This window comes from Polypterus senegalus, chromosome 10, assembly GCF_016835505.1.
Source record: "Polypterus senegalus isolate Bchr_013 chromosome 10, ASM1683550v1, whole genome shotgun sequence".
Classification (NCBI taxonomy): domain Eukaryota; kingdom Metazoa; phylum Chordata; class Cladistia; order Polypteriformes; family Polypteridae; genus Polypterus; species Polypterus senegalus.
Genome location: NC_053163.1, coordinates 91,146,123 through 91,172,169, shown reverse-complemented (window position 1 = coordinate 91,172,169; position 26,047 = coordinate 91,146,123). Strand labels below are relative to the sequence as shown.

The following is a 26,047-nucleotide window of genomic DNA, read 5'->3' as shown; positions in this document are numbered from 1 at the left end:
ACATTTATGCACGTTTCTTCTAAAAAGATATTATGGTATCTTTGGCCTGGTTTTGTTTTACAGATTTACATATACTTATAAATTATTACTACAAGCAGTCCTTTTAGCTGTGATTACTTTGTTGTTAATTTCTTTCTTTCTCTTTTTCTAATTCATTCATATAATAGAACAAGACGGCCTTGTATTTTTCATACATTTTGTAATAATACCTTTAATAGGAATTCCTGAAAGGCCTTAATTCTGCCAGGAAGCATTTACCTCTCATGCTTCAAAAACATTTCAAAGAGACTATTTTTTTCTTTTTTTTTTTGTTGCCATGGATTATAATAGATTCATCTGGAGTCTTAACTACGGCTGTTATGGCAACTTCAGATTGCCAGCCCTTGAATCATGAAGATGCAAATTGGAGTGGAGCCTAGGATGTTCCATGACATTGGAATTATTTTTCTTACCTGCTTGGTTTGATAAAACCTTCTGAAGCCTAGTTTTTATTTATTTATTTAGTTAGTTAGTTAGGTAGTCATTATGTTTTTAAGTGCAACAAATTAAAAGGGCATTATCAAATATTCACTTCAAAACAGAATTTTGCCCTTAGTTTTATTTCTTTAACTTTATATATTTGAAATGCAAAATAGCACTATTACTAATTTGTATGTTTTTAAAAACATATACAGATTTGTTAAATTAGTAAAATGTTTTATAATTATTTTGCATAGTATATTTAACACTGATTAAATAACTTTGGGAGATGCTGCATACAGTAAATCTTCTTCCGATTATTTTTTTTTATATTTGTTTAATCCTAATTTTGAACTCACTCAAAAACAAATACACAATTATTACATTTGCCTATTTTGCTACAAAAAACGTTTCTCTTTATTAAATATAAATAAATATATACTTTCTATCTGACTTGTTTCTGTGTACACATAAAAAAAATTGAGTCTGACGTACATAAAGCGAAACATTACAAAAATGTAGTGCTATATACGCCAATTCTGTAAGACATATGTTGCCCCAATTATCACATTTTAGTTTCCCTGAAATAATAAAATGGATGATATACTAAACTTAAGAATTTGGAATTTTGAAGAAATGCCTGATGTGCCACATTTTAATCATATCGTTCTTGTGGCTAACACACTGATCAAAAGCATGTATTGCTGGCTTTAAGGCTCAAGAAAAAGAAAAGCAACATTTTTATATGATTTTACTTTTGAATGTGAAGCCAGTTGCTTTTTGGTGAATCTCTTTTCAGGTCCCTGTTATGGGCACAGCATTTCACAGAGTACAAATTATTTCTTGATAAATATAAGGTAGCTTGATTTTCATTTTAGAAGTACTTTTTATGCAGTTGCCTTTATGGATTTTGTACAATGTTGAAATTGTCTCTTAAAGTCAAAATTTGGATTTCTTTTGAGCTTTGTTCAAGAAGTGATGCTGTAAATAGTAGGTACTGTAAAATACACTAGATGCCCAACATCTAAAACCTATCATATGTAATAAGGCTCCAAAATTACCTTCAGCCTATAATCGAGCAGCAGTGTAGGATAATAATAAAACAAGTAATAATAGTTTATTTTTCTTTAAATAGAAAGTTGCATACCCACCAGCTATTATATATCAGTGCAAATGGGTGTTGAAGGGTGCCAAAACAGACAGCATACATTCTTCATGCATATAATTTCATGGGTGTTCTCAATTTACATCAGAAATAGGCAGCACACAATGTCCCTTACATTTCAAAATATTTTTAAGTTATATCAAAAATAACCAGTGCACATTGTTCATTAATTTAATTCTGAGGTATTTTTCAACTTATGGTGCTTTTGTTGGCTGCAGGTGGTCACAGGCTGTACATTAAACTCAATTTCACATCAAGACCACTAGCAATATGTTGTGGATGAAATCCTGGCACTGCTCACTAGTTTACAACATCGACCAAAGCTGGTAAAAATGTACACTACACCATTGACTTTCATTTTTTCCACTTTTATTGTACAAGCAATGGTTTTCTCAGTTGTAGGCTACATAAACTCACCCCTTTTTTAGACAGTCAGTTAAAATGCAGGGGATTAAGTAAGTAAGTTGCGTCACAGAGAGCTGAAAAAATTAAAAGACTAGGTATTGCGACTAACCAAATGAAGCTGAAAATAATGTTCTTTGCTTTGATCACACAAAAATATATATTTTCCTTTTATTTTTTTGATGCAATCATAATATGAGAAATGTTTTAAGATTGCTGGTTAATATAAAAAAAACAAGCTTATTGTTTCAGAGGATATATTGATACACATGGACATCCTCAACAAGGGAGTTAATTGTTTATCTCAAAAAAGTAAAACAGACAAGCAGTGCAGGATATGTTAGCAAGTAAATTCACAAATCACTTCACAAAGAACAAATTTGGCATTAATTATCATTTTCCGTAAAAGTATTTGATTTAAATGAAACTTATTTTTTTATATTCTTAAAAATTCAGATTACTTTACCTGTGTTTACAAGCAGGTTGTCTCTTCTTTTCAGCAGTGTCCTGTATGACATTTGTATTTACATGCTAATCACAGAGTACCATCCTTACCCCAACAACAGGTAAAATATGATTTGTAACCTTTTGATCTGGTATTATTGCATTGTTTTCAAGATCCTCAAATGTCTTTTTTTGTGAATGTATTAAGTGGTTTATATGATTAGGCTTCTATAGCTAAAGAAGTTAACCTTACACAAAAGAATTACATTTTTCAGAAACATTTTTCCTGCTAGCAATTCTTCACTTCTGCAGTTAAGTGCATTGATGCTCTGAATGAATTTATTCATCAATGTAGACTGGTAAATTACTATTCTTGCGATACAAGTACCATGGTAAAAGGCTTTTATACAATAATGATCTTGTATTTGTTGAATGGATTTGGCTTTGTTCATAGAGTGACTTAAATACTGCTCAGGTCATAGAAGTCAAGAAATTAAAACTGTCAAGCATACACAGTAACCCATCTAGCTGTAATCCACTTGTATTTTTTCCCTTTTACAGCATAAACCTTTCGCAGGCCATTTCCACACATTTAAGACCTTTCCAGAAGAGGATAACAAGTATCCTGAGTGTACTGTTTGCATCTGCTGTATCACTACCATTAGTTTTCTCTGGAGTGACATTTGTGTCATTCTGAATGAAATGGTTCTGAATATCTTAGTAGTCTTTTGTGCAAAGGTTGATTGTCAGCCCCCACTTATTTCTACTCAGGATACAAGAGGGATGGAATCTAACCAAGCTAAAACAGATTTAAAATGATGTTTTGAAAATAACTCATTTTTCACTGTTTGTGTAATTATCTTCAGCTTTAGAAATCTGTTTTCATTCTGCTGTATGGCTTTTACTATCATTTTTTTTAAGCTAAAATGCTTTTCATATAATGAAAAACAGGTAAAGAAAATGGATAGATGAATAGTTTTTGACATGGAATTAGTAACAAAGCTATGCCTAATAAAACACCCAAAAGGTTACCCCTCAACCATAAAACAAACATTTTCTGTACATATTGTCAATTTATTTTATACTGTATTTTTTTTATCAGTATACTTGGATGTCCACTGATTATAAAACCTGTGTATCTGCACACAGTCACTCCATTATTATTTATGAATTGCTCAGATCATGCACTTTTATGGGAAGTACAGGCTTGTACGCTTAATTACACCCTTTGATTTGTATTCTGCTCAACCTGATTTTATGTAGATGAGTGACACTGTTTTAAGAAAGGTTCAATATTATTATTTTTTTGATTAAAACAGCATATTAAAATATTTTTGTTGGAATCGGCCAGGAGTCATTTGTTGTATATTCTCTATTGCTGAGATTAATATGTGTTCCACAACAAGATCATGGCTGGAAAGAGGTTATGGGCAGATTTTTGCACAAATGTTACAACATTTTTCCTCACACAAAGGACCACAGAAATATGGAATAAGATAACAAGCACTATATTATGGTAGGGTGTGGCACTCTAGGCACCATCAAAGGTTGACTTGATGTTATTTTAGACAATATGTGAAAAGGCTGGATACGCATGTTCGAGTGAATGTTCCAAAGTTTATTATAAAATACCTTTACCTTTGCTTTTCTATTGATTCCAATCTACTGAAGCCCATTTTCAAGCATGCTCCTTGCTTTGAACTCAATGGTACCTGGATATGACCCTGAATTGAGTATGGTTCAGTGATGCTTGGGTGAATGGATAATTTCTCTTTTGCTAAGAAAACATCATCAAATGTATGAGTTATTTATACTTAGAAATATCTGTGATATAAGCCTTTGCCAATCACTTATGTCTCAGTGGAGAATCAATTATGGATACAGATGGGCAGTACAATACAGCAGTGGTTAGCACTAATGCCCCACAGCTCTCGATTGCTGGGTTAGAATCCTGCTCTGGACATAGACTGAGTGGATTTTGCATGTTCTTTCTGTATCTGAAAGGACTTTTCTGTGAGTACTCTGTATTTTGTTATATCTCAAAGACATTCATTTCAGTTTAACTAACAACTCTCAATTGACCTGGTATGATTGACTTTGGGTGTGTGCATGAGTGTGCACAAAGATGGATTGGTGTAAACCACCATCTTCCCAGATTTGCTTTGGTAAGCACCAGTGTCCTGTCACTTAAATCCGAATAATTGGGTAATAAAACTGATCGATGGATGGATCTTCCAAGTACTCTTTAAACAAACAGAAATGACCTGAAAGGGATTAAAAAGGGGTTGGGGGCTTATTAGAAAAAGAAAGACAGGTGGCATAAAACTAAAAGATTATTTTAATCTTCAATGACAATGACACATTGGATCTATATGAAAATTAGTTCTACAGTACAGTATATGCACATCAGCCATAGAAAGCCGGACTACCTGTTTCAGCGACCGCAAAGCCTTTTTGTCTGCTAATTTGCTGAATCTTTATTTCTTGAGGGATCAACACTATTCAAAAAGTTTGACTTTTTCTTACTAGATCTTGGTTCATGAAAAATTACATCATCTTTTCCTGCAACCAGCTTTTGAATCCCACACCTTTGCTGGAGTTGTAACCTCATTGTATAATCCGTGATTTATTGCCAGACTTGGACCTTATGTTTTTAGTCTTGAGCACTATTACTTTGTCATGCTTTTACTATTTCTCATTTGGACGACTGCAAATTAATTGTCTTCATGTGCAAAGAATCTACAGGTCTAGAATGTTACTGCCAGAGTGACCATATTATCTCTCAGTTGGCTTCCTTTTAAATACTGAATCGTCTTTATGATTTTGTTAATAAATGTTAACAAAATTATTCCAACACTTCAATACTTTTAAACTGTCACTATAATGCTACAGGTACAGCTGCACTAATTTGGAAAACGTTTGCTTCCTTTTATGTAAATACATCCTGTAGTGTTAGCTTGCTGCATCACTTTTATAAATCATTCTTAGTTGTTTAACATTGAGGCTGTGATATTTTTTTTTATCTCCACTTACTGCTAAAATTTGACAAATAGTATTTTAGGCTCTTTCTGTTGTGTTAAGTGCTGGTTATTTTTATTTCTATTTTCATTTTTTATTATGGTGATCAATTTGTATGTTTGATGCTGTATACACATGTTGTATATAATATTATGTGAAAAAATTATTAATTTGAAAATTGGTATCCCAAAGACATTTGTGTTTAGTTAATTAGCAGTAGGCCTGGAATGAATGAACAAGAGTGTGTGTGTGTCTGTGTTTGAAATCTCTCTGAATTGCACAGGCTGCTCAGTCGGTGTTGTTGAGTAGGTCATGGCTCTCTGCGGTCCTCAACTGAAAAAGCAGGTTAGAAAATGGATGGATGGATGGATGAATACTTGTACCTGCACTGTGTTTCCATGATAGCCATTCCTTTCTGCAACATTCATGCATTGTCTACATGCAGAAAGTGGTAAAGTGGGAAAGTCCTCAGCAAATATGGTAAGAAGTAAGAAGTTATGAGTTCTGTTGTTTGTTAAATCTTTTCAAACCTTTGCATTTTCGTTAGTCAGAGACATAAGGAGCTGAACCTCCAGAGCAATAGACATATGGTTTGAACCAGCCATAGACATGAGGCTAGTACACTGTCTAATCCATAACATCCACTGCAAGAACAGAGAATGTAGTAAATATGTCAACATTTTTCTTAGAGTGTTTTAATAGATGGAGTATTTTAAAAAGGTTTTAATTGCTACTTCTTAAGATTTCTATTACTCAGTTTTTATTAATTTTGCTGTGTTTAAATAAGTATAAACCTTATATTTATGGTAAATATTTCAAAGGTGCTCTACAATGGAGTCGTGCCTTGTCTTGATTTGCTTCTATCTTAAGCCCTTTGTCGACGTACTATTCTTTGTCACTCCACAACCTTGAACTGGATGAAACGGGTTTAAGAATGTTATGTTTTATTATATTTGATATCAACATTTCATCACAAAGGCAAAACTAATGACAAAAGGTACTGGTAACATCTATTTTAGTTTGTATGATGTGCTCTATAAAATGAATCGTGTCTATGTGGATAACATGATAGATGCAGTCATTACTTAGTTCACTTGCTGTCTGTGAAGAGTTTACACACCCTACCTGTGCCTTTATAGGTTTTCTCATGGTACTACAAAGTCTCTTAAAGTGATGTGATGGGCTGGCAGTTGATGCTGCTGGTAAGTGCTTGGATTCTCCTGACAAATACTGGAATAAAAATTTCTAGAAAATGATTACATATGTATTGTGTGCCTGTGCATCAATATATAAAATATGGAAACTCAATCAGTGTATATATGGAGGTTTGTGTATTTATACATATACACTCAGTGGTCTGTTTGCAAGTATACCTGTTTGTTGCTGGTACCAGATGCAGTGGTTCCGGCATCATGGACACAGCTGCCCTTCTAAGATTTTCATACACTACTATCTCTAGAGATTACAGAGAATGGTTCAAAACACATCCAGTGAGCTGCTGTTCTATTGGCACACAATCCTTTTTAATGTGAAGAGTTAGAGGATGATGGCCAGACATATTTAAGATAACAGAAAGACCCCAAATACACAAAAAAAACCTTTTTGCAACAGAGATGTGGAGAATAGCATATTGAAGCAAATGAGCAGGTAGTAGCAGAAGACCATGCTGTATTTTAGTTCTGTCAGCTAAGAGCAAGTGGATAAGGTTATATTGAGCAGATTATCACCAAAATGGATTATTGAAATTTAAAAAAAATATCACCTGGTTAGATAAATCTTACTAATACAACATGTGTATGGTCAAGTCCGAATTTGAAGTAAACAGTCTGAATCCATGGATACATCCTGTCTTCTGTCAACAGTACAGGCTGGTGTTGGCAGTCTAATGATGTGGGGGTGTTTACTTATCAGCTATTAGGCCTCTCCATACCAAATGAGTGTCATCTAAATGCCACAGTATGCAGAAGCATTGTTCCTAGCCATATGTCTTTGCTTATGGTCACAGTACATACTTTTTTCAGACTGATACCAGACTAATAATACATCAAGGTACAATACATTATCATGTTGTTTGCACAAACATGACAGTGATTTCAGTTTTCTATAATGATCTGCACAGCCCCAGATCTTAGTTTAACAGAGCATTTTTGGGGTGAATTGGTATGGCACATCCATAGCTTAACTGTACATTAGGAAGTGCATGTTGCTTTTGAGTCTGCATTTACAAAAAATTGTATCAAATGTTACCAACACTTGGTAGAACTCAAGCTAGACTTAAGGCAAAAAGGTGTCCTAACCTGGACTAGACAGAGTATAATATATGAATAATAAATAAATAATGTGATGGAAGTCAGAGATGGATGGGCAACCCAGCTGGAATGGTAGTATTGCTTTTCCTGGTCTGGGAATAGTCTGCACATAGTGTAAGGACAGAGGGAGATTGTCTTCTGGGGCTAAATGTTCCTGCAGTTTGCTGTGTGGCAACATCACTTAGCTGGGTCTGCCATTTGTAAATGTACAGGGCAGCACAGAATCTCTAGTCCTAATGGGCAACCCTGCTCTAAATCTTAAGTGGTTCCAGAGAGAGCACCCTGGAGGAGGCTTCCTTATCCTATGGAAGTTCTGCCTAACTCAGAAGTGTTCCCAGACTAGATTGAAAAGGAACTGCTCTGTATCCCTCAGTTGAGTTGTAGTCAGAAGAGGAGGAAGGTAATAATAACCTTAGAGGACTTGAGCAAAGAAAGAAAAGAATGGAAAAGAAAGAAAATAACTATAATGTGGAGGAAGAGGAAGCCTATTTAAGTATTTTGGCAAATAAAATTACTTATTTGAACCCAGGACTTGTACGGGTGAAGTTGTGCTGAGGGTTTGGGGCCCTGTTATATATTTTGCGTATGTATATGTACATATACAGTATATTGTATGTATAATATAAAAGTGGGCAATGCATGAATATCTGTCTGTATATATATATATATATATATATATATATATATATATACATAGTGATAATTAGCACAGAATGCATGTCATATTTTATTTTAATTTATAAAAAAATACATTTACATTTTAAACATAGATAAAAACACTTCGTAAAAAAAGACAACAGCAAATTACAGATACACAATACAAATTGTATCAAATATTTATTTATGGTAATAAAATCTTCTATATAACCTTTATTTTTTTAAATAACTCATAGTTTTGTTATCAAATAGTTCATACATGTATAATACAATTCAAAAATGCAATTTACTTTGACAAATCAAAATGTCCCTTTCTTTCAGGAACCAGCAGCATGATTGTCTTTTCTGCTAATTTTGTTGCAGTTAAAGCATAAGTCAAAAATATCGGGACCATGGCAGAGACTATTCCTAACGGTAGGTATTAAGCAAATTCCAACTCCAGAACAAGTTTTGTTCACTAATGAAAATGAGCAGAATCTAAAGCTCATATGTCTCAGAATTCTAATATATGACCCTGTGTAAACAGTGGACAAGAAAAACATTCAAAATACTGAAAAAATACTGCATAAAACATTCAAACTTGAAAATAATATGTTGTCATTCTTTTAAATAATTATTTCAGGCTGAATGCCTTCCCAGGATTGCCCTATCGTCGCATATTGTTAATTTCAAGATACAGTACAAATACTGGCCATTTTGAATACAAATAAAATGCTATTTGTTAAACTGTCAGTAGATTTTTAATTTAATACTGGAATGAAAGGAATGGTTAACTAAGCTGTAGGTGTCTAGGTGCTTCAAACCAGTTCAAACCCTGACTTTTTAAGTGATTTTTAAGAAGTAAGTGCCATTCTTACCTTCATTTGAGACTTCCTAATGTCAGGGGTCCCTGTTATAACTGATGCTAAGTAGACATTCTGCCATCCTTGTTACCAGCCAATTCTCACATCTGCTGCCTTCAATGTGCAACCTAGGTGCAAACTATGAAGGCTGGTCATACTGTGACATCATCTACAATCATATAATTTCAAGTTGTCTTGGGTAAGACATTCAGTTCTCTTTCTGAGCTAAAGCTCATTGAGGTAGTTTCCTTCCTGCTGTCTTTTGACCTCCTCTCAGTAGGGGATGATGAAGTTGTACCCTCCTCCCAAGTCCTCAGGGAACAGACTCGCACAGCTGCCCCTGGTAAATGAGAGTGCATTGCTCTACCATCAGTTACTGTAAAACAGCTGTCTATTCCAGAGGTGCGAGGCTGAATTTGTTGGCAAAATGAACCACAAAGGAGTGCAAGGAACTCCTTACGGACACTGCGATGCATGTATCCATAGATGTAAGGATGAATGCAGCACTGGAAGAAGAAAAGGATGATAGCAAGGGAGGTCATCCATTGGGGCACATGGTAGTTCCTGTTGATTGAAATTGTGCTAAGAACACTATAAGGCCCCATGCTAAAAATATATGAAGACATAATAACAAAGACCACTTTGGCTGCTTTGCAATGGTAGTGAAAGCGTCTTTGGCGCACTCGACTGGTGTATCCAGAGCTTGCCCCCTCTGAAGACTCTTGCACTTGACAGACATTGCTGACTGTGCTGGGGTTGCTGTGGTTGACAGATTGTGTTGGGTGTACCAAGGCATTTTGCCTCCGGGCAGCTCGAAAAACCATCCAGTAGCAGCCTAACATGATACAAACGGGCACCCAAAAAGAGAAGATGGATACTGCTGTGGAGTATGAGTAGCTGGAAGACCAGACCACTGTGCAGAAGTGATGGTACTGGTCAAAATCAATAGTTCCCCAGCCATAAACTGGTGGTGTGCTCTGCAGGACACTCAGAAGCCAAGTAAGTACTATGAGGTTTGTCCCTCGGTGAGGAGTCATCCTGGTTGGGTAGGAGAGAGGGTGGATTATTGCCAGGTACCTGTCAACAGACACCACAATTATAGTATTGACACCAGCAAAGGCAAACAGGTGCATTAGAACCACCAAGGCTTGGCACAGACGGCGATCCAGTGGCCAGACATTAGGCACAGTGGTGGCAATCACAAAGGGCATCACCAAAACTGTTTGGAGAAGGTCTGCCATCAACAAGTTGAGTACAAAGCGGTTGGCAACATGCAAGAGCTGTGGCTTGCGCTGAAAGACCAGCAGGACTAGCACATTACCGAAGAGTGAGCTGCAGACGATAAGTGAAAGGAGACTAATCTTAACCATGCTGTTGATGAAGGAAGATGAAGAAAGTAAAACTGTGCTTCCTGGATCCCAATGAAGTTGGGTTGAGTTCCTGCCATGGTTGTGAGCAAAAAGGCCTGGCATTGTAGAGTTCAATGGAATGACAGTTCAAGCAAATGCTGTAAATATACATGCAGGCTTTTAATGAATCCTTTGCGCAAGTAGCCTATGGGAGAAAAAGAAAGGAAGCAAAATGGGTATTTTTTTTTAACATGAGGCAAACAGAGAGCTGAGTGGAATAGGAGGTAGCAATTGAAATATGTCTGAGGCTGGTTAAAAATAGGCTACCATCATCAATGAGACCACAGTTAGCTTCTTAACTATTTAATGCCACAAGCCTGAATTTATGAGATGTCTCAACAAAAAAATTGATGAATATGTTGCTATAAATAATCCTGAAACCCCCCCCCCTTTAAAGGAGAAAACCAACTTAGGTATTTCAAAGTGCACCTGCATATCGGCCTTGGTATAAAATAATAATTGATATCAAGGCATTCAAAGAGACACACAGAGAAGACTGCTGTATACATAACAAACAAAATCGTATAAAGAAAAAAAATGCATAATCAAAACAGATCAGGATGAAAATTGCATTTTATGTCGTCTGCTGTATATTTTGTTAACGGAGGACAGACGGGTTTAAAAGGCGTGTATTGCGAAGGTTGGCGCTTTAAACAGAAAAACGTGGGGGCGGCAGAGAAAGATGAATGCTCACTAAATGAGTGGAAAATAAGCCTCATCCAAAAACCTTCAACATTAAACGATATATGATACTGACAGGACGCTAGTAATGCATAAATGGCCCGTACCTCCGTCTTGTAGCTCGATCATCTCGGCCCTCGTCCCTCTCTTCCATACACGCCCCGGTTTGTTGGGGGGCCAAAAACCGGCTCTGACGAAGAGGACAGCGTTTCGGATTCGTCACCAGTGAAAACACGTGGTCAGGCTTTTTGCCTCTTCCATCGCATTTTTCTGTTTGTGTGTTCGGTGGCAGTTCCTTTTAGCTCGGGTCAGTGGAGTGGAAAATCACGGGTAAAACTGCAGGGAGAAAATGGAACGTCGAGAGTATTCAGTTTGCTCAAATGAAGCTGATCACATCGCTCAGAAAGGACATCAGCACCTCGGACAGCGACTTGATGCGCATAACGTCAGGCGGCGGAGGTCGCCGTGTTCTCAGACACTTCAGCAAAGCCGCTGGTAAAGGCGAGAGTGAGGGAGAGCGGGCGAGCGAGAAATTGAGAAATAGAGAGAGAGTGTGAGAGAGGGGGAGTGAGACAGAGAAAGAGACAGAGGCAAGCGACAGAAAGGATGAGGGTGGTGGGCACAGACGCTGGCCGGTAGTCACAGGCAGCAGTATATACTTGTATAACACAAAAATGTACGCAGATAAAAATCACCAATCAATAAAGTATAACTATTCTCTATCTATCCAAACACGAAACCCTTGCACCCTACAATTTAGGAATACAACTTTTATTGGACTAAATGTTTTACAATACTGAGTCACGGAGTTTTTCAAAAGACTAACTGATTTTTGGAGGGGACAACAGTGGATGCCGAACGTCAGACTTACTTTACCACGGTGAACTGTCATGGAAGTTACGGCAGTTCATCCCCCTGCATTCTCAGGCACGAACCCACGCATGTTCACGCATTGCTGTACAGTTTTTACCAATAAACGCGCACCCGTGCCCCGGGACTAGTGCCTCTGGGACGTGCGAGGAAACCGGAGTATACCAATAAAACTTAAAAGAGCTGCTATCATGACACACAACTAGTGGAAAGTGAACTCAGGGCACAGAAACTGTAGGACAATACATTGAGCATAGAAACGATATTTAAGGAACTAGTGACCCCTTCTTGTTCATGTGCAAACTTTTTTTAATGTCTTTATATAGAAGGAAGCCTTCAACGACACAGGGGGACCATGCAATTACCACACGTATTGGGCCTTTGCTAAATATTTAATTAAAGCTCAGTGTGCAAAGCTGATATATGCTATCACAATATTCTCACAGAGCTTATTGCTGCAAAAGCAATAAAAATATTAAAGTGTGTGAGACAGAATGATTATGCAAGCAGCATGTTGCTTTTTGTCTAGCATAAACTATTCTTTCAAATTTTACATGCAACTTATTACTTATTGTAGAAGCTCATGAAGATCATGGCGCACATTTTTGAACACATTGCCTTTCAGATGTACTTCATTTGATAACTTAATTTCCTTTAAAATCCAGACAAGATATGACCAATCATATATCTTGTGATTCGAAAGCTCATGCTTTTGCCATTGCACATAGCTGTATTTATTTAGAACATTCTTAAAAGCAATTCATCCAAGGTAGGGTCATAGATTTGGGAGTGAGGGTTGGTGTTGTATTCTGCCAGCATTGGACACAAGGCTGAAGCCAACTCTGGATGGGGCACTCCATCGCAGGCCGAATCTACTGACATATACCCACACAAGACCAGCATGGAATTGCCAAACTGACACACATGTTTTTGGGATAGGTAGGAAAATCAATGTACCTGAGGAAAAACCAGCACAGACATGAAAAAATGGCACCAACATTGCACAGACAACACAAAGGAGTGGGATACAAACCCTCTTTGCTGGATGTATGTGGCAACAGTGCTAAGAGCTATATCTATATAAAACGTGTTGAGCAATAAATGCATTCATAAGTATAACTGGCTAGGTTAGTAAGTAGTAACTAGTAAAACTAATGTGGAATACTAACTGTAGTGTAATCAATGAATAAGTAAGTAAATTACATTTTATGCCAGTCTCACAGCAACAGAATAAGTTTAAAATGTATTTAAAGGTACTATATATATATAGTATAATATACTAGCAAAATACCCGCGCTTTGCAGCGGAGAAGTAGTGTGTTAAAGAAGTAATGAAAAAGAAAAGGAAACATTTTGAAAATAACGTAACATGATTATCAATGTAATTGTTTTGTTACTGTTGTGAGTGATGAGTGTTGCTGTCATATATATATATATATATATATATATACACATACACACACACATATATATATATACATATCCATACATATACACAAATACATATATATATATACACACACACATATATATATATATATATATATATATATATATATATATATATATATATATATATATATATATATATATATATATATATATATATATATATACACTCTTTGGGGTGCAATTGTTGCTGGGGGTGCCAGAATCCATCAAGGAAGAAAAATGGAAAACATTAATTGTACAAAATCTTAATTTATTTATCCATTCCTAAATAATTAAATGGGCAGGCTATTTCGTATCAGTGCAATACGCTGTTTGTTAAAACGGATGACTCCATCTCTTACGTGCAAGTCTGCGTGGATATTATGAACTATTGTATCTGTTCAAGTTCTATTTAAATTTTAAATAGAAGGAATTTTTATTTAGTCGACAGAAATATCTTTGGTAAGAATGTAAGTTAAATGTAGGCATCATTGCATACATTTTTCTTCACCATACAAATGTAAAGAGTAAATTCGCCTTACATTCCAACCAAAGATATTTGTGTCGACTAAATAGAACTTGAAAAGATATATTTTTTCGAATGTGATCACGCAATTCAGATCGAGTTGACATGCACCGACGCATCGAGCCCGCGTGCTATTGTGGTTTCGCCTGCGTGCCTCAATAAGTCACCCTCCCCTCGCTCTTATTTTTTACCGTTCATCTAATGAATACACTGAGTATGGCTTTACCAAAACAATCATTGATGGCGAATAAAGTATCCATTATTCATAAAGCTTCAATTGGTGATCTGTCTTTGTGCGTTAACCGCATATTTTTTCATACGTCTCAAACCAAGGGGATGCGAGGGTAAAATGAATCGGGAAGCACGCATACATACTCAGTGCACCCCCTCTCGGGAATCGAACCTCGGATGTCGCCGCTAGATACGAAGCCTCTACCACTGCACCACGGCGTGTGGTTTGTCTATTTGAGAGTATGTAGATTGGGGTATATATATATATATACATATATATATATACCCGCGCTTCACACCAGAGAAGTAGTGTGTTAAAGAAGTTATGAAAAAGAAAAGGGAACATTTTAAAAATAACGTAACATGACTGTCAATATACAGTAATTGTTTTGTGAGTGTTATGAGTGTTGCTGTCATCAAGGATTTGATTATCATTATTTCTTTCAATCAGGTTTGTATTTGTAGGATGTTTTGTGTTCAAGTTACATTCCGTGTTTGTCAATCGTTGTAAAGATAACAGGTTTCATTCATTGATTCGTTTCTTACTGCATCAATAAACAGCTCGTCTTCCTCTTTATCTGAGACGTGACACACTGAATGCATGGGTTATTTTTTACACTGTCTTCCTTTAGCGGGACATTGACTTTTTCCACAGTGTGCTTTGTTTCTGCAGTAGCTGCACTTATGAATATGCTTGTATTTATCACACGCTTCATATTTTTTTGCTGCCTTCTCAATTGTGTAATTCGGTTTTTGTTCAGCACTCTTTGGAACAGTTGCTTTTTGTCTGTGCACTACGTCATTTCATGTGAGCCGCGTGGTGTACATGCATGGAAGGTTTCCAGCTGTGCTGGTGCCATCTCGTGCGATGTCCACGGCTGTATTTAATGTTAGCTAAGACCTGGCACTTAAAAGTTTCTCTCGCAGTTTCATTGAGTTTGTGCCAAACACCACCCTGACCATCTCATCTTCCTCTGCATAAGCACAGTCCTTCACCCGTGAATATTTAACGGCAGTGTTTCTATTGGATTGCCTCTGACGGACGGCCTTATATGGGCAGGCACTAAATTACGTGGGAGTAACGTAACTCCACCTCCCACGGGCATCGAGCAGAAGTCTATTATAGTATATGGACGAAAAAATAGGTTCCAGTTATGACCATTACGTGTAGAATTTCGAAATGAAACCTGCCCAACTTTTGTAAGTAAACTGTAAGGAATGAGCCTGCCAAATTTCAGCCTTCTACCTACACGGGAAGTTGGAGAATTAGTGATGAGTCAGTCAGTGAGTGAGTGAGTCAGTGAGGGCTTTGCCTTTTATTAGTATAGATAGGTATATATAGTATGCATATATACTAGGGGGCTTTGCCCCCTGCTCGCTTCGCTCGCCAACCTCCCCGGCTTGCGCTACACACCAGCCACTTCGCTTCTCTGTCGCTCATGTATGTGGATTTCACTTTCACCAAACAACAAATCTTTATATTCTCATGGATACGCTTCTTCATTGGGAAGAAACACTACTTTTCCCTGATGGCAACACGAATTAGACAATCTACAAGTCTCTGACTTAAAGTTTAAATCTGAACAATATATTCTATCTCTTTTCGATGTTCTGTTATTTCACCGAGTAATAATTTCCGTTTGTTTGCACTAATGCGATCTTTACTATCATTCTTTTGAGACTTTCAAATTTTAGTACTTTCATTATCTGTAACCTGCTCTGCATGTGTATCACACCGTTTTTGAACCTCTTTACGACCATCTACATTGTCTTTTATTTCTGAACCTGCTTGGAGCTGAGAGCACAGGAACTGTTTCTGACAATAGCATTCACATGAATGAGACATGATTGGACCGTGGACGTGGTTGTAACTAAAATTATCTCTCATGGGAGTGGAAATTATATCAGAGAAAGTCTATTCTCAGGATTTCCTCTTTTATATATATATATATATACAGTATGTATCTTCTATGTATGTAATCTTCATTTGGATCTTGATCTTTGTTTGTCCGCGAATGAATTAGAAGAAGAAGCACTAGTTGGCAGCTAAAACATAGGCATTGCATTAAGAACCTCCTCCAGGCTTTTACTAATGAAGACTGTAGTACTCCAGTCACACCTCAAAACACAGATGTTCAAACTAAACAAATTGTTGTGCTTTAAATTAACTAAAGAGATCTTCATTTAGATCTTGATCTTTGTTTGTCTGCGAATTCCACGCATGCGTAGACCACCTTCCAATTTAGTACGTTGTTGTTACTCACGGATGTCAACAATATGCCAGAATAACGAAAGGGGTGGTGGACAGTGTTACGTGGTTAGCTCCTGAGGCCTGGTTAGTGAATGAGATTGCCGAAGATAAAAGGTACGTGCCTACGTAACATATGAATGAAAGAACGACTGTGGGTAAAATGAATGACAACGTAACAGCACATTCCGGAAATTATTATTGTTACATTGTAGGTGGTAAGTGCTGCACGTCTCACAGTTGTACCGTGGCTTGCTCACATGTCAGTGAAGTGATTCCTATTTATGCTTTAAAGAGCTTGGATACCTATGTGTCCCCCTTTTATAACCATTGCTCTGTGTATATTGCCTTACTCTTTGGATTGCCACAAAGCAACCTGCGAGTTTGGAGAAAGGTTGAGAAGACATCATGACTGGAAACGACAGCATCCTGAAAACGAGACGGACTGTGAATGGACAGAAGCAGAAATGCTCCTACACCACCACATAATTACGATTCGGACAGTGATTCCGAGTAGGCCGTTCCTATTGAATCAATGTCCAAGGGTTTTCTTTTGTAATTTTGTTTCCCTTATAAAAAATCATAATGCTGTGCAACGAAGGGCCCAGTTCATGACTGGCAGTCGCGTTTAAACAGGAAGCGCTTCACGGACAACTTTAACACGCGCAACGTAGTTGGGCGCACATGGCTAACATATATATATAACACTGTATAACACTCAGCATTGTATATATACTGTTCACATTTTATTGTCTTAAAAATTGGATCAGAGTTGCTGAGCAACAGAAAAAAAAAAGTCAAAGTGAAAAAATACATCTGTAAAGTGGTCAAAAATGTAAAACACAAAATAAATGATCACTTAAATATTTACCTCCTTACAGTCAGTATTTTGTATGAAGCTCTTGAGTCTGTGTTCACAGATCTCTCTTTCAGCTTTGCATATCTGGACACTTCCCCATTCTTCTTTGCAAAACTGCTGAAACTTTATCATATTACATGGAGATCAATAGTGAACAACCCTTTTAAAGTCCAGACACAAATTCTCAATTGAATTGTGATCTGGACTCTGATTCTGCCACTCCAGGACATTAATATATATATATATATATATATATATATATATATATATATATATATATTTTTTTTTTTTAAACTTTATTAATCCTGAAGGAAATTACTTGTTTTTTTTCGCATACCCCTTGGGGTCAGAGCGCAGGGTCAGCCATTGTACAGTGCCCCTGGAGCAATTGAAGGTTAAGGGCCTTGCTCAACGGCCCAGCAGAGAAGGACCTCTTTTGGCAGTGACAAGGGACTCGAACCGGCAACCTTCGGGATACCAGCGCAGATCTCCCAAGATGCAGGTTTCTTTGCAGTCTGCTTCAGGTTTTCTTCCAGGATTTCCCTGTATTTTGCTCTGTTCATTGTACCCTCTATCCTCACAAGCCTACAAGGGTCTGCTGCAGAGAAGCATCCCCACATCATGATGCTGCCACTACCATGTCTCACAGTGGGGATGGTGTGTTTTTGAAAATGCACAGTTTAGCCTGATGGTCAAAAAAACTCATTTTTGGTCTCACTTATCATGGAACCTTCTTCCATCTGACCCGATAGTCTTTCATGTGCCTTCTGGCAAACCGTAACTAAGATGACGTGTATTTCTTTAAAGTGTCTTTCTCCTTTACACTTTCCCATAAAACCCTGGGTAAAATGTACAGTATGTCTGTACAGTCTCTCCAAACTCAGTCACTGTAGCTTGTAATTCATTCAGATCATAGATATACAGCATGAAAATTAAAGAAGACCAACCATTAAATACATGATTCTTCTTTATGACAGTATTCAGCTAAAACTTTCTAGTTACAGAAAGGAGCTGAAAGTAAAAAGATCAACTACAATATATAATAGACATTTTTTTGTAAGCAGCATTTGATTAAGATGATTATAATTGCTGTTACAGACACTGTTGCAACTGTTGCATTGTAGTTAACAACTCTTTTGTCAAAATCAGCATTTCCATCCAGCATTTACATTTTTTATTGACTGAAGCCATATGGAGAAAAAATGGAAACCCTAGGAATGAGCAGCCCAACTGAGTATACATGATTCTTTCTCAGAATAAAGACTTACTCTCCTGATCATGATGATGCACTGACTTTTAATTGCTTAAAAGCTTTATATATTTCCATAATACTTCAGAGTTTCATTCTTCTGTGGCTTAGTGTGTGGTGCATCATTTGATTGTTACCTAAGATTGCAAATACAGGAACCATTTTTAAGTGTGTGTGCCACCTTCAAAACACATGGATGCCGGGATGAGTGAATTGGCATAATCTACTGGACGGCTGAAACCTTTTGGCTTCCTTACTGTTCCAAAACCCTATTACACAGTTTGTCTTGACTAACACTAATTCATTTTCACTGGTCCACCTAAAATATGATATCTATTACAATATTCAAATCCATACCCAACTCCTAATTTTCTTTGAGGAGCTGTCCCTAAAGTTTCAACGGTCCCTGATTTCATTAGATATATTGTGTATTATTGACTTGGTCATTTAGCCTGTTCTGTTACTTTTTACTGCAATTTGTTGTTAATTCAACAGTAGGTGTTCTTGATTTTCAAAATACTCCATTTTAACACCCATCAATGTACTGTATACTCCCAAGAACCAACTGTTATCTGTCATTGCTGAAGGATTTGCATTTACCTCTACTGCTAATGTTGTAAACATCTTTGCTCTTAAAGGCATTTTGTTATGGTACTTGATGTTAATAATGCTACATTAAATAAAGATTTAATGACTAGTATTTTGTCAAGTTGTTGGTTCCTACCCAGTGCTGCCAGGATATGCGGGGGTTCCTGACAACCATGAAATACACAGAAAATGAAAGGCTGGAAAGATGGATTACAAATCAATTGAAAAACCTTTATCCTATCTGTGGTTTGATCCTGCCTTGTGTCTAGTCTTGGTGAGAGTGATGTGGCATGAAACTATTGTGTATCAACAAAACTGAACATAAGACTGATGCCTGGCCCTGGAAAGGACAAAGTACTAATCCTTCACAGAACACACTCACACAAATACACACTTGCCTACTTATATGGGGCAATTTAGAGTAGCAAGAATAAATAGACAGACATTCTTATCTTAGAGGGTGGTTAAGGCATCCTAATTGATCCAGTGCCCTGCATTACAATCTCACACGTGATCATTGGTTGGAATGAGTGGTGCTCATTCTACCCATGTCTGTATAGATTTTACCTCAAATCTTCCTCCCGTCCAGGGTTGTTCTTTGTCTTGTGCTACCAGGATGGGTTCTGACTCCCATAACCCTGAACTGGATTAAACAGGTTTGAAAATGCTGCTATATATTGTGATAGATAGATAGATAGATAGATAGATAGATAGATAGATAGATAGATAGATAGATAGATAGATAGATAGATAGATAGATAGATAGATAGATAGATACTTTATTAATCCGAAATGGAAATTCACATACTCCAGCAGCAGCATACTGATAAAAAAAAATATTAAATTAAAGAGAGATAAAAATGCCGCTAAAACAAACAATAAGTTTTTATAATGTTAACGTTTAACTGGTGGAACTGAAGAGTCACATAGTGTAGGGGAGGAACGATCTCCTCAGTTTGTCAGTGGAGCAGGACAGTGACAGAAGTCTGTCACTGAAGCTGCTCCTCTGTTTGGAGATGATACTCTTCACTGGATGTAGTGGATTCTCCATGATTGACAGGAGCCTGATAGACGGCCGGCAGCTCAATCGGGCTGGGATGTCCCAGAATGGGAAGAGTGGAGAAGGGCAGCCTTTCCAGGACACTGCCTCCCCCAGGATGCTAGGTGGCAGCTCCCCTGGACGGTAACTGTGCCCCACATTCCCGCAGGGCATCATTGGACATGGAGTCCATTTTCTCAACCCTGTTGGGAGCCGTGGGTGTCACCAGGGGGAGCTCATAAAGGACCTGGAGAATTCTACTTTTCCTACAACCCAGAAGTACTTTGGAGTCATGAGGACAGAAACCCACAGTACTTCCAGGATGCTCGAGGAAGGATGATGTGGCGTTTGACCCGGAAGAAGAGGAGAAGCACTTCCGGGTCATTGAATATATAAAGGACTGTTTTGAGACCCAGCAAAGAGAGCCAGAGTTGGGAGGTTGGGTGACGAAGCTGCTGGGACTGAAGAATTATTATTATTGTATGATTATTGATTATTGTTATTAGTGAATTGTGGCATGCGTGGTGCTTTGTGCACTTTATTTAAGAAAAATCTTAAAAAATCTTCTTGTTCCTTTTATATGTGTGTCCTGGATGTCTGTCTGTTGGGTTTCACGGGGCAACAGCGACCCCTAGCGTCCACAATATGTAGGTCTAATCAATGGAAAACCTTCTTCCAGTCAGTTTTAAATCCATTGTTGCCATTGAATAATTGTGTAGAGCCAACAACTGTTCTTGTGGTAACAGAGCAATTGTAAGGTTGGTATGTTAATTGATTACAGTGAATACTCATGGGCATGCCCACAGTCATTCTCACTTTTTCACTAAGCCAAGACAAAGTCACCAGTTAACTTAACATGCCAAATCTTTAGCATGTAGGATAAAATGTGGAGACAAGTTGCAGAAATATGTGGAAGATGCCACCAACAGACCATGTGAGGCTCTATATTATGCCTGAGTAACAGGAGATATAAGTCATTGGTACCATTCCACCCCACTGAAAATAAGTGGTTGAAAACAGCTGTAACTTTGAAACATAATCTTAAGTCCAATAAGGCACATATGCCAGTAATCTTAAGCCTAATGTCTGATCATTGTTAGTAATTTAACATCTTTATAGAAACTTATTGCATTTTGCTGTTACGGAGCTATTTTTACATTTTGAAGTATAGCAGGGATAAAATTAAATGACAAGAGTAAACATTTAATTTCTAAAAATTTGTTGCTTTTCTTTTAAATAAACAGTAAAAAAAAAAAAAGATGAAATACTTGATTTGAGCTGTTTTTAGTTATCAAGCATCTTATGCATTTTTTAATGCATGTATGATACATTTCAGCTTAAAGTTATTAATGTAATGTGGTTGTCATGTATGGCAGTCTGATTGTCATCTTCCGGACTCTGATAAGGTCTGCAATACCACTCCAAGATTAGAGAGAGGGGACTGGGCAGTCTAATGATCTGGAATCCCTACAGATTTTATTTTTTTCTCCAGCCGTCTGGAGTTGTTTTTTGTTTTTTCTGTCCCCCCTGGCCATTGGACCTTACTCTTATTCTATGTTAATTAATGTTGACTTATTTTGTTTTCTTATTGTGTCTTTTATTTTTCTATTCTTTATTATGTAAAGCACTTTGAGCTACTGTTTGTATGAAAATGCGCTATATAAATAAATGTTGTTGTTGTAATGCAAACAGTATTGTCTCATTTTACCTCTGCAGTACTGAGAAGATGCCTGCTTTACCACTCCCTTCCAGTCAGACCCCTATAAGAACAGAAGTTCCCCAGAAGAAGATGTCTAGCTTGGGATTTGATCCTCTCTGTGCAGGAGCTCCCACTTTTACTCCAAAGAGACTGAATTGGTTTAAAAGACAATGGCAGCGCCTATCTTTTGTTGAGCTCCCGCTCCTTTTTCTGTTCACTTTTTTGGTGCCTAGCATTAAACAGGATGCCTGGTGGGCCCCCAAAATTTTCTTTGGGATTCCTCTGTTTCTTTACTTGTTAACGTGATAAACAAAAAAAGTGAATGTACCAGATGCATGTATTACTATATGGAATTCTTCAAATGTATAACTTTTTCTGGGAACAGCCATATCTTTATGTAATTTTTTTTCTGGCCGAGGCCTTTGAGAGCTGAAGCTTTTTTCCATTTCTGATGCTTAGAACATAAAAACATTTTCCAACACAGTTCAATGAAAGCTATTCATCTATTTTTTCAAAATATTTCTCTATTATAAAAGAAAATCTTGAGACAAGACTATTGCCAAGAGATTTTTTCAAGTCCTACCCTCCTCTAAACCATTTTCAACAACACCCACGGTCCTCTCATCTCTTATTCGTGTGAATGCTTTTGTCAGACACAGTTCCTGTGCTCTTAGCTCTTATAAATTTGTACATGTTCTTCACTTTAAGTTCCCAATAAAAGAAGACTTATTATGTTCAAATCTTATTGAAGAATATCATCCCGGAGGGTTATCAACAGAAGAAATTAGTACAATGGCAATTCTAGCACAGAGAAATGATGGAGTCAAATGAATTAACACGAAAATTGCTGATCAGTTACATGGCAAATTGGTTAAACGCATATCAATAGACTATGCTGAAACAGTCGGTAGTGATGGTGCGTAAGATGAAAACATCAACTTCCCGTAGAATATCTACAACTGTTAACACCATTCAGTTTTCCATCGGCCAAATTACTGTCGAAAGAAGGATGTATCATAATTTTATTGCGTAATTTATGTATGAGTGATGGGCTTTGCAATAGGACAAGATTAGTTGTATTCAAAATTGGTCAAATAATTCTAACATGTAAAATTTTAACAGACGACAAAAAAGGTAATGTAGTACATCTTTCGCGGATAACATTAGACACCAAAGGAGATCTTGATATGCCATTCATATAAAAACATTTATAGTTTCCTGTTAGAATAGCTTTGCCTATGACAATTAACATATAACAGGGACAAACATTTGAAAAAGTTGGTTATTTATTAGAGAGAAAGAAATGACATTCACTCTCGGGCAGTTATACGTTGAGTTGTCACGATGTAAGACCAAACACGGACTCAAAATTCAATGCGATATTGACAAAAAGTTAATTCCAAATATTGTTTGAAGTTTTGCAGTAAAAGTGTAAGTTTAAAAAGCATGTTAATTTGAAAGCCAAACAACATGAAAACGTATAACGCAAAGAATACCTTCTAACAGAACATGAAACATAATTTTCTTTCAATTTATTATGTTTTACTATTTTTCTACTTTTGTTAATTACTCACAGTAATCTAAAATAGTTCTATTATGCAAAGGTAACAATTCCCATGAAAATAACAGTCAGTTTAAATTGTACAGCAGAGCCGTGAAGTGGCTAATGCGTACTGCCTGCCTCTGGGTTGGCAAGTGAAGAGAGCAGGGGGCAGAGCCCCCTAGTCTTTTAAATTTGAATGTACCCATAATACCACTGTCCACCTCAGTAATTGGTAACTTATTCCATGTGTCCTGGTAACTTCTTCCATGTGTCTTGTGTGACAGTAGGGGCCGCTAGTGCTCCCTTGAACCCTCAGGGACGACTCCAGACACCAGGTAAAAATCCAAGACTCTTTTATTCTTTTATAAGACAGTGCACCAAGCACTTCCCACACTACACTATTCATAAACCAGTAACTAAATCACACTAATCTCTCCTCCTCGCCCAGACACTTGCTCCTCTACCTCCCAGCTCAGCTCAGTGTCTGGACTGAGCCATAGTCCTTTTATAGCCCCTGACCCAGAGGTGTTCCTGTCCCATCAGTCCACAGTTCCTTATTCCTTCCGGGTCAGGGCAATCAGTCCTTTACTTCAACCCGGGAGCACGTCGTTCCTTCCCGTCACGTGACCGTGACGTACTCCCGGGTCATAAGGCATAAAAGAGCCCATAAGTCCCCCCACAGCGACTCCTGGTGGCGCCCAAGGTATCCAGCAGGGCTGTGTAGAAATACTACAAAGTCCATAATGCCCTGCTGGACCTCGGGGCCCGGCATGAGAAACCGTCCTCCACACTTGGTAACTTATTCCAGGTATTTCCTAATGCCTGAGTGGTTGGTAGGTGAGGAAGACAATACAAGAAGTAATAAAGTCATGTAAGTGACTAGATAGAAAAGACAGTCTTGACAGTATTTTACCGTGGTTTATACTGTTTTGACAAATTTTGGATTAAATGGGTGTTTAATTACATCAGCAGATCACTTATGTCATGCACTTAACATTAAAAGTACCAGCTAGTTGGGGTTTTGTATGACTGGCAAGACCAAAAAGTAAAAGATTTCTTGCTGTAGATAAAGCTCATTGGCAAGTGTCCAGCAGCAGGTAGAAAGTTCCATGAATTTGTCCATATTCTTTTCCTAATTAACAGTTATTACTTTTCAGCAAGGTTCCCTCTCCTGAATGGTGTTCAAATTCCCATGTTATGTTTTAGGCATTAGGCAGGTCTAGGTGTTCATCAATGTTCAGGGATTGCCCTCATCCCTATTAAGGCTGAGGAAAACTCACAGTTGCTTGTGGTTCATTAAATGTGCTTGGGTGTTCGTGAATTCTAGTATCTATTGTTTTTCTTGTGAATTATTGTTCTGGATTTTGAACCTGTACTTTGATTCTTCTTTTGGATTTGTTAATTGGGACATTGTTTGGGACATGATTGCTTATTTAAGGCAACATCTGCTATGCCTATTTGCTCTGGTGAGCTTTTTGTTAAGAAGAGCACCTTTGTGAAAGTAAATCTTTTTTTTTATAAAGATCCCGTGTTTGCCCTTTCATTACTAGCTTGGGTTTGATGGTTTTCCTCCAATAAAGGGCACTTCAAGGTATTTCATGGCAGCAGCAAGTGTCTGAAAAACAGTAACTGAGCTGAAAGCTTTAGGAAAATGTGTCAAATAAAAAAGCAGCTTATTTGTTTTCATCTCCATTAGCTGAGACCTTTTAGTTTTCTCAAAACACACATAAAATGTCACTGAATTAGTGTCAAAAAGCCCAAAGTTGTTTTCTAATGGGAATCAAAAGCCACACTTTCTAACTAAGCAAATCTTGCTTTACAATTTAGCTTTCCCAAAATGCACATCCTGCACATGCACTCCTGTTCGGCATGACAAGACTTTCAGTCTTCATGCCTATCAATCTGTCATTTGAAAAGGTTAAATTATGTTGTACCTCCCATACAACGGGTACATATTTAGCTCATATTTTTCAAAAATAACAAGCCAAAAGGGTTCCACATGATATCAAATCTTCTGCAATGTCCATAATTAACAATGAATACATTGAAAGCTTTTGAAACTTTATAATGATACTAGCAAAATACCCGCGCTTTGCAGCGGAGAAGTAGTGTGTTAAAGAAATAATGAAAAAGAAAAGGAAACATTTTGAAAATAACGTAACATGATTGTCAATGTAATGAATGTTGCTGTCATATATATATATGTACTGTATATATATATATATAAACTGCTCAAAAAAATTAAAGGAACACTTTGAAAACACATCAGATCTCAATGGGAAAAAGAAATCCTCCTGGATATCTATACTGATATAGACTGGGTAATGTGTTAGGAACAAAAGGATGCCACATCGTTTGATGGAAATGAAAATGATCAAC

At 37.2% G+C, this 26,047-nt stretch overlaps 1 protein-coding gene across 3 annotated transcripts in view; it reads right to left on the bottom strand.

Moving 5' to 3' along the window:
* The window catches only part of gpr101 (G protein-coupled receptor 101), a 45,178-nt gene extending 33,268 nt beyond the window's left edge, over positions 1-11,910 (bottom strand). Inside the window, exons 1-2 of one of the 3 annotated variants that reach the window (XR_005635295.1) lie at positions 11,494-11,910; positions 9,312-10,850 (exon numbers count right to left, since the gene is read on the bottom strand). Coding sequence is in view for 2 of the 3 variants with exons in the window: in XM_039766172.1 (XP_039622106.1) it covers positions 9,482-10,768 (1,287 nt within the window). In the remaining variant the exon portion in view is untranslated. Of the gene's footprint in view, positions 1-8,670; positions 10,851-11,493 lie in introns of those variants that run through there. The other 2 variants (XM_039766173.1, XM_039766172.1) reach the window with 2 other exon arrangements.
* Positions 11,911-26,047: the final 14,137 nt, after the last annotated feature.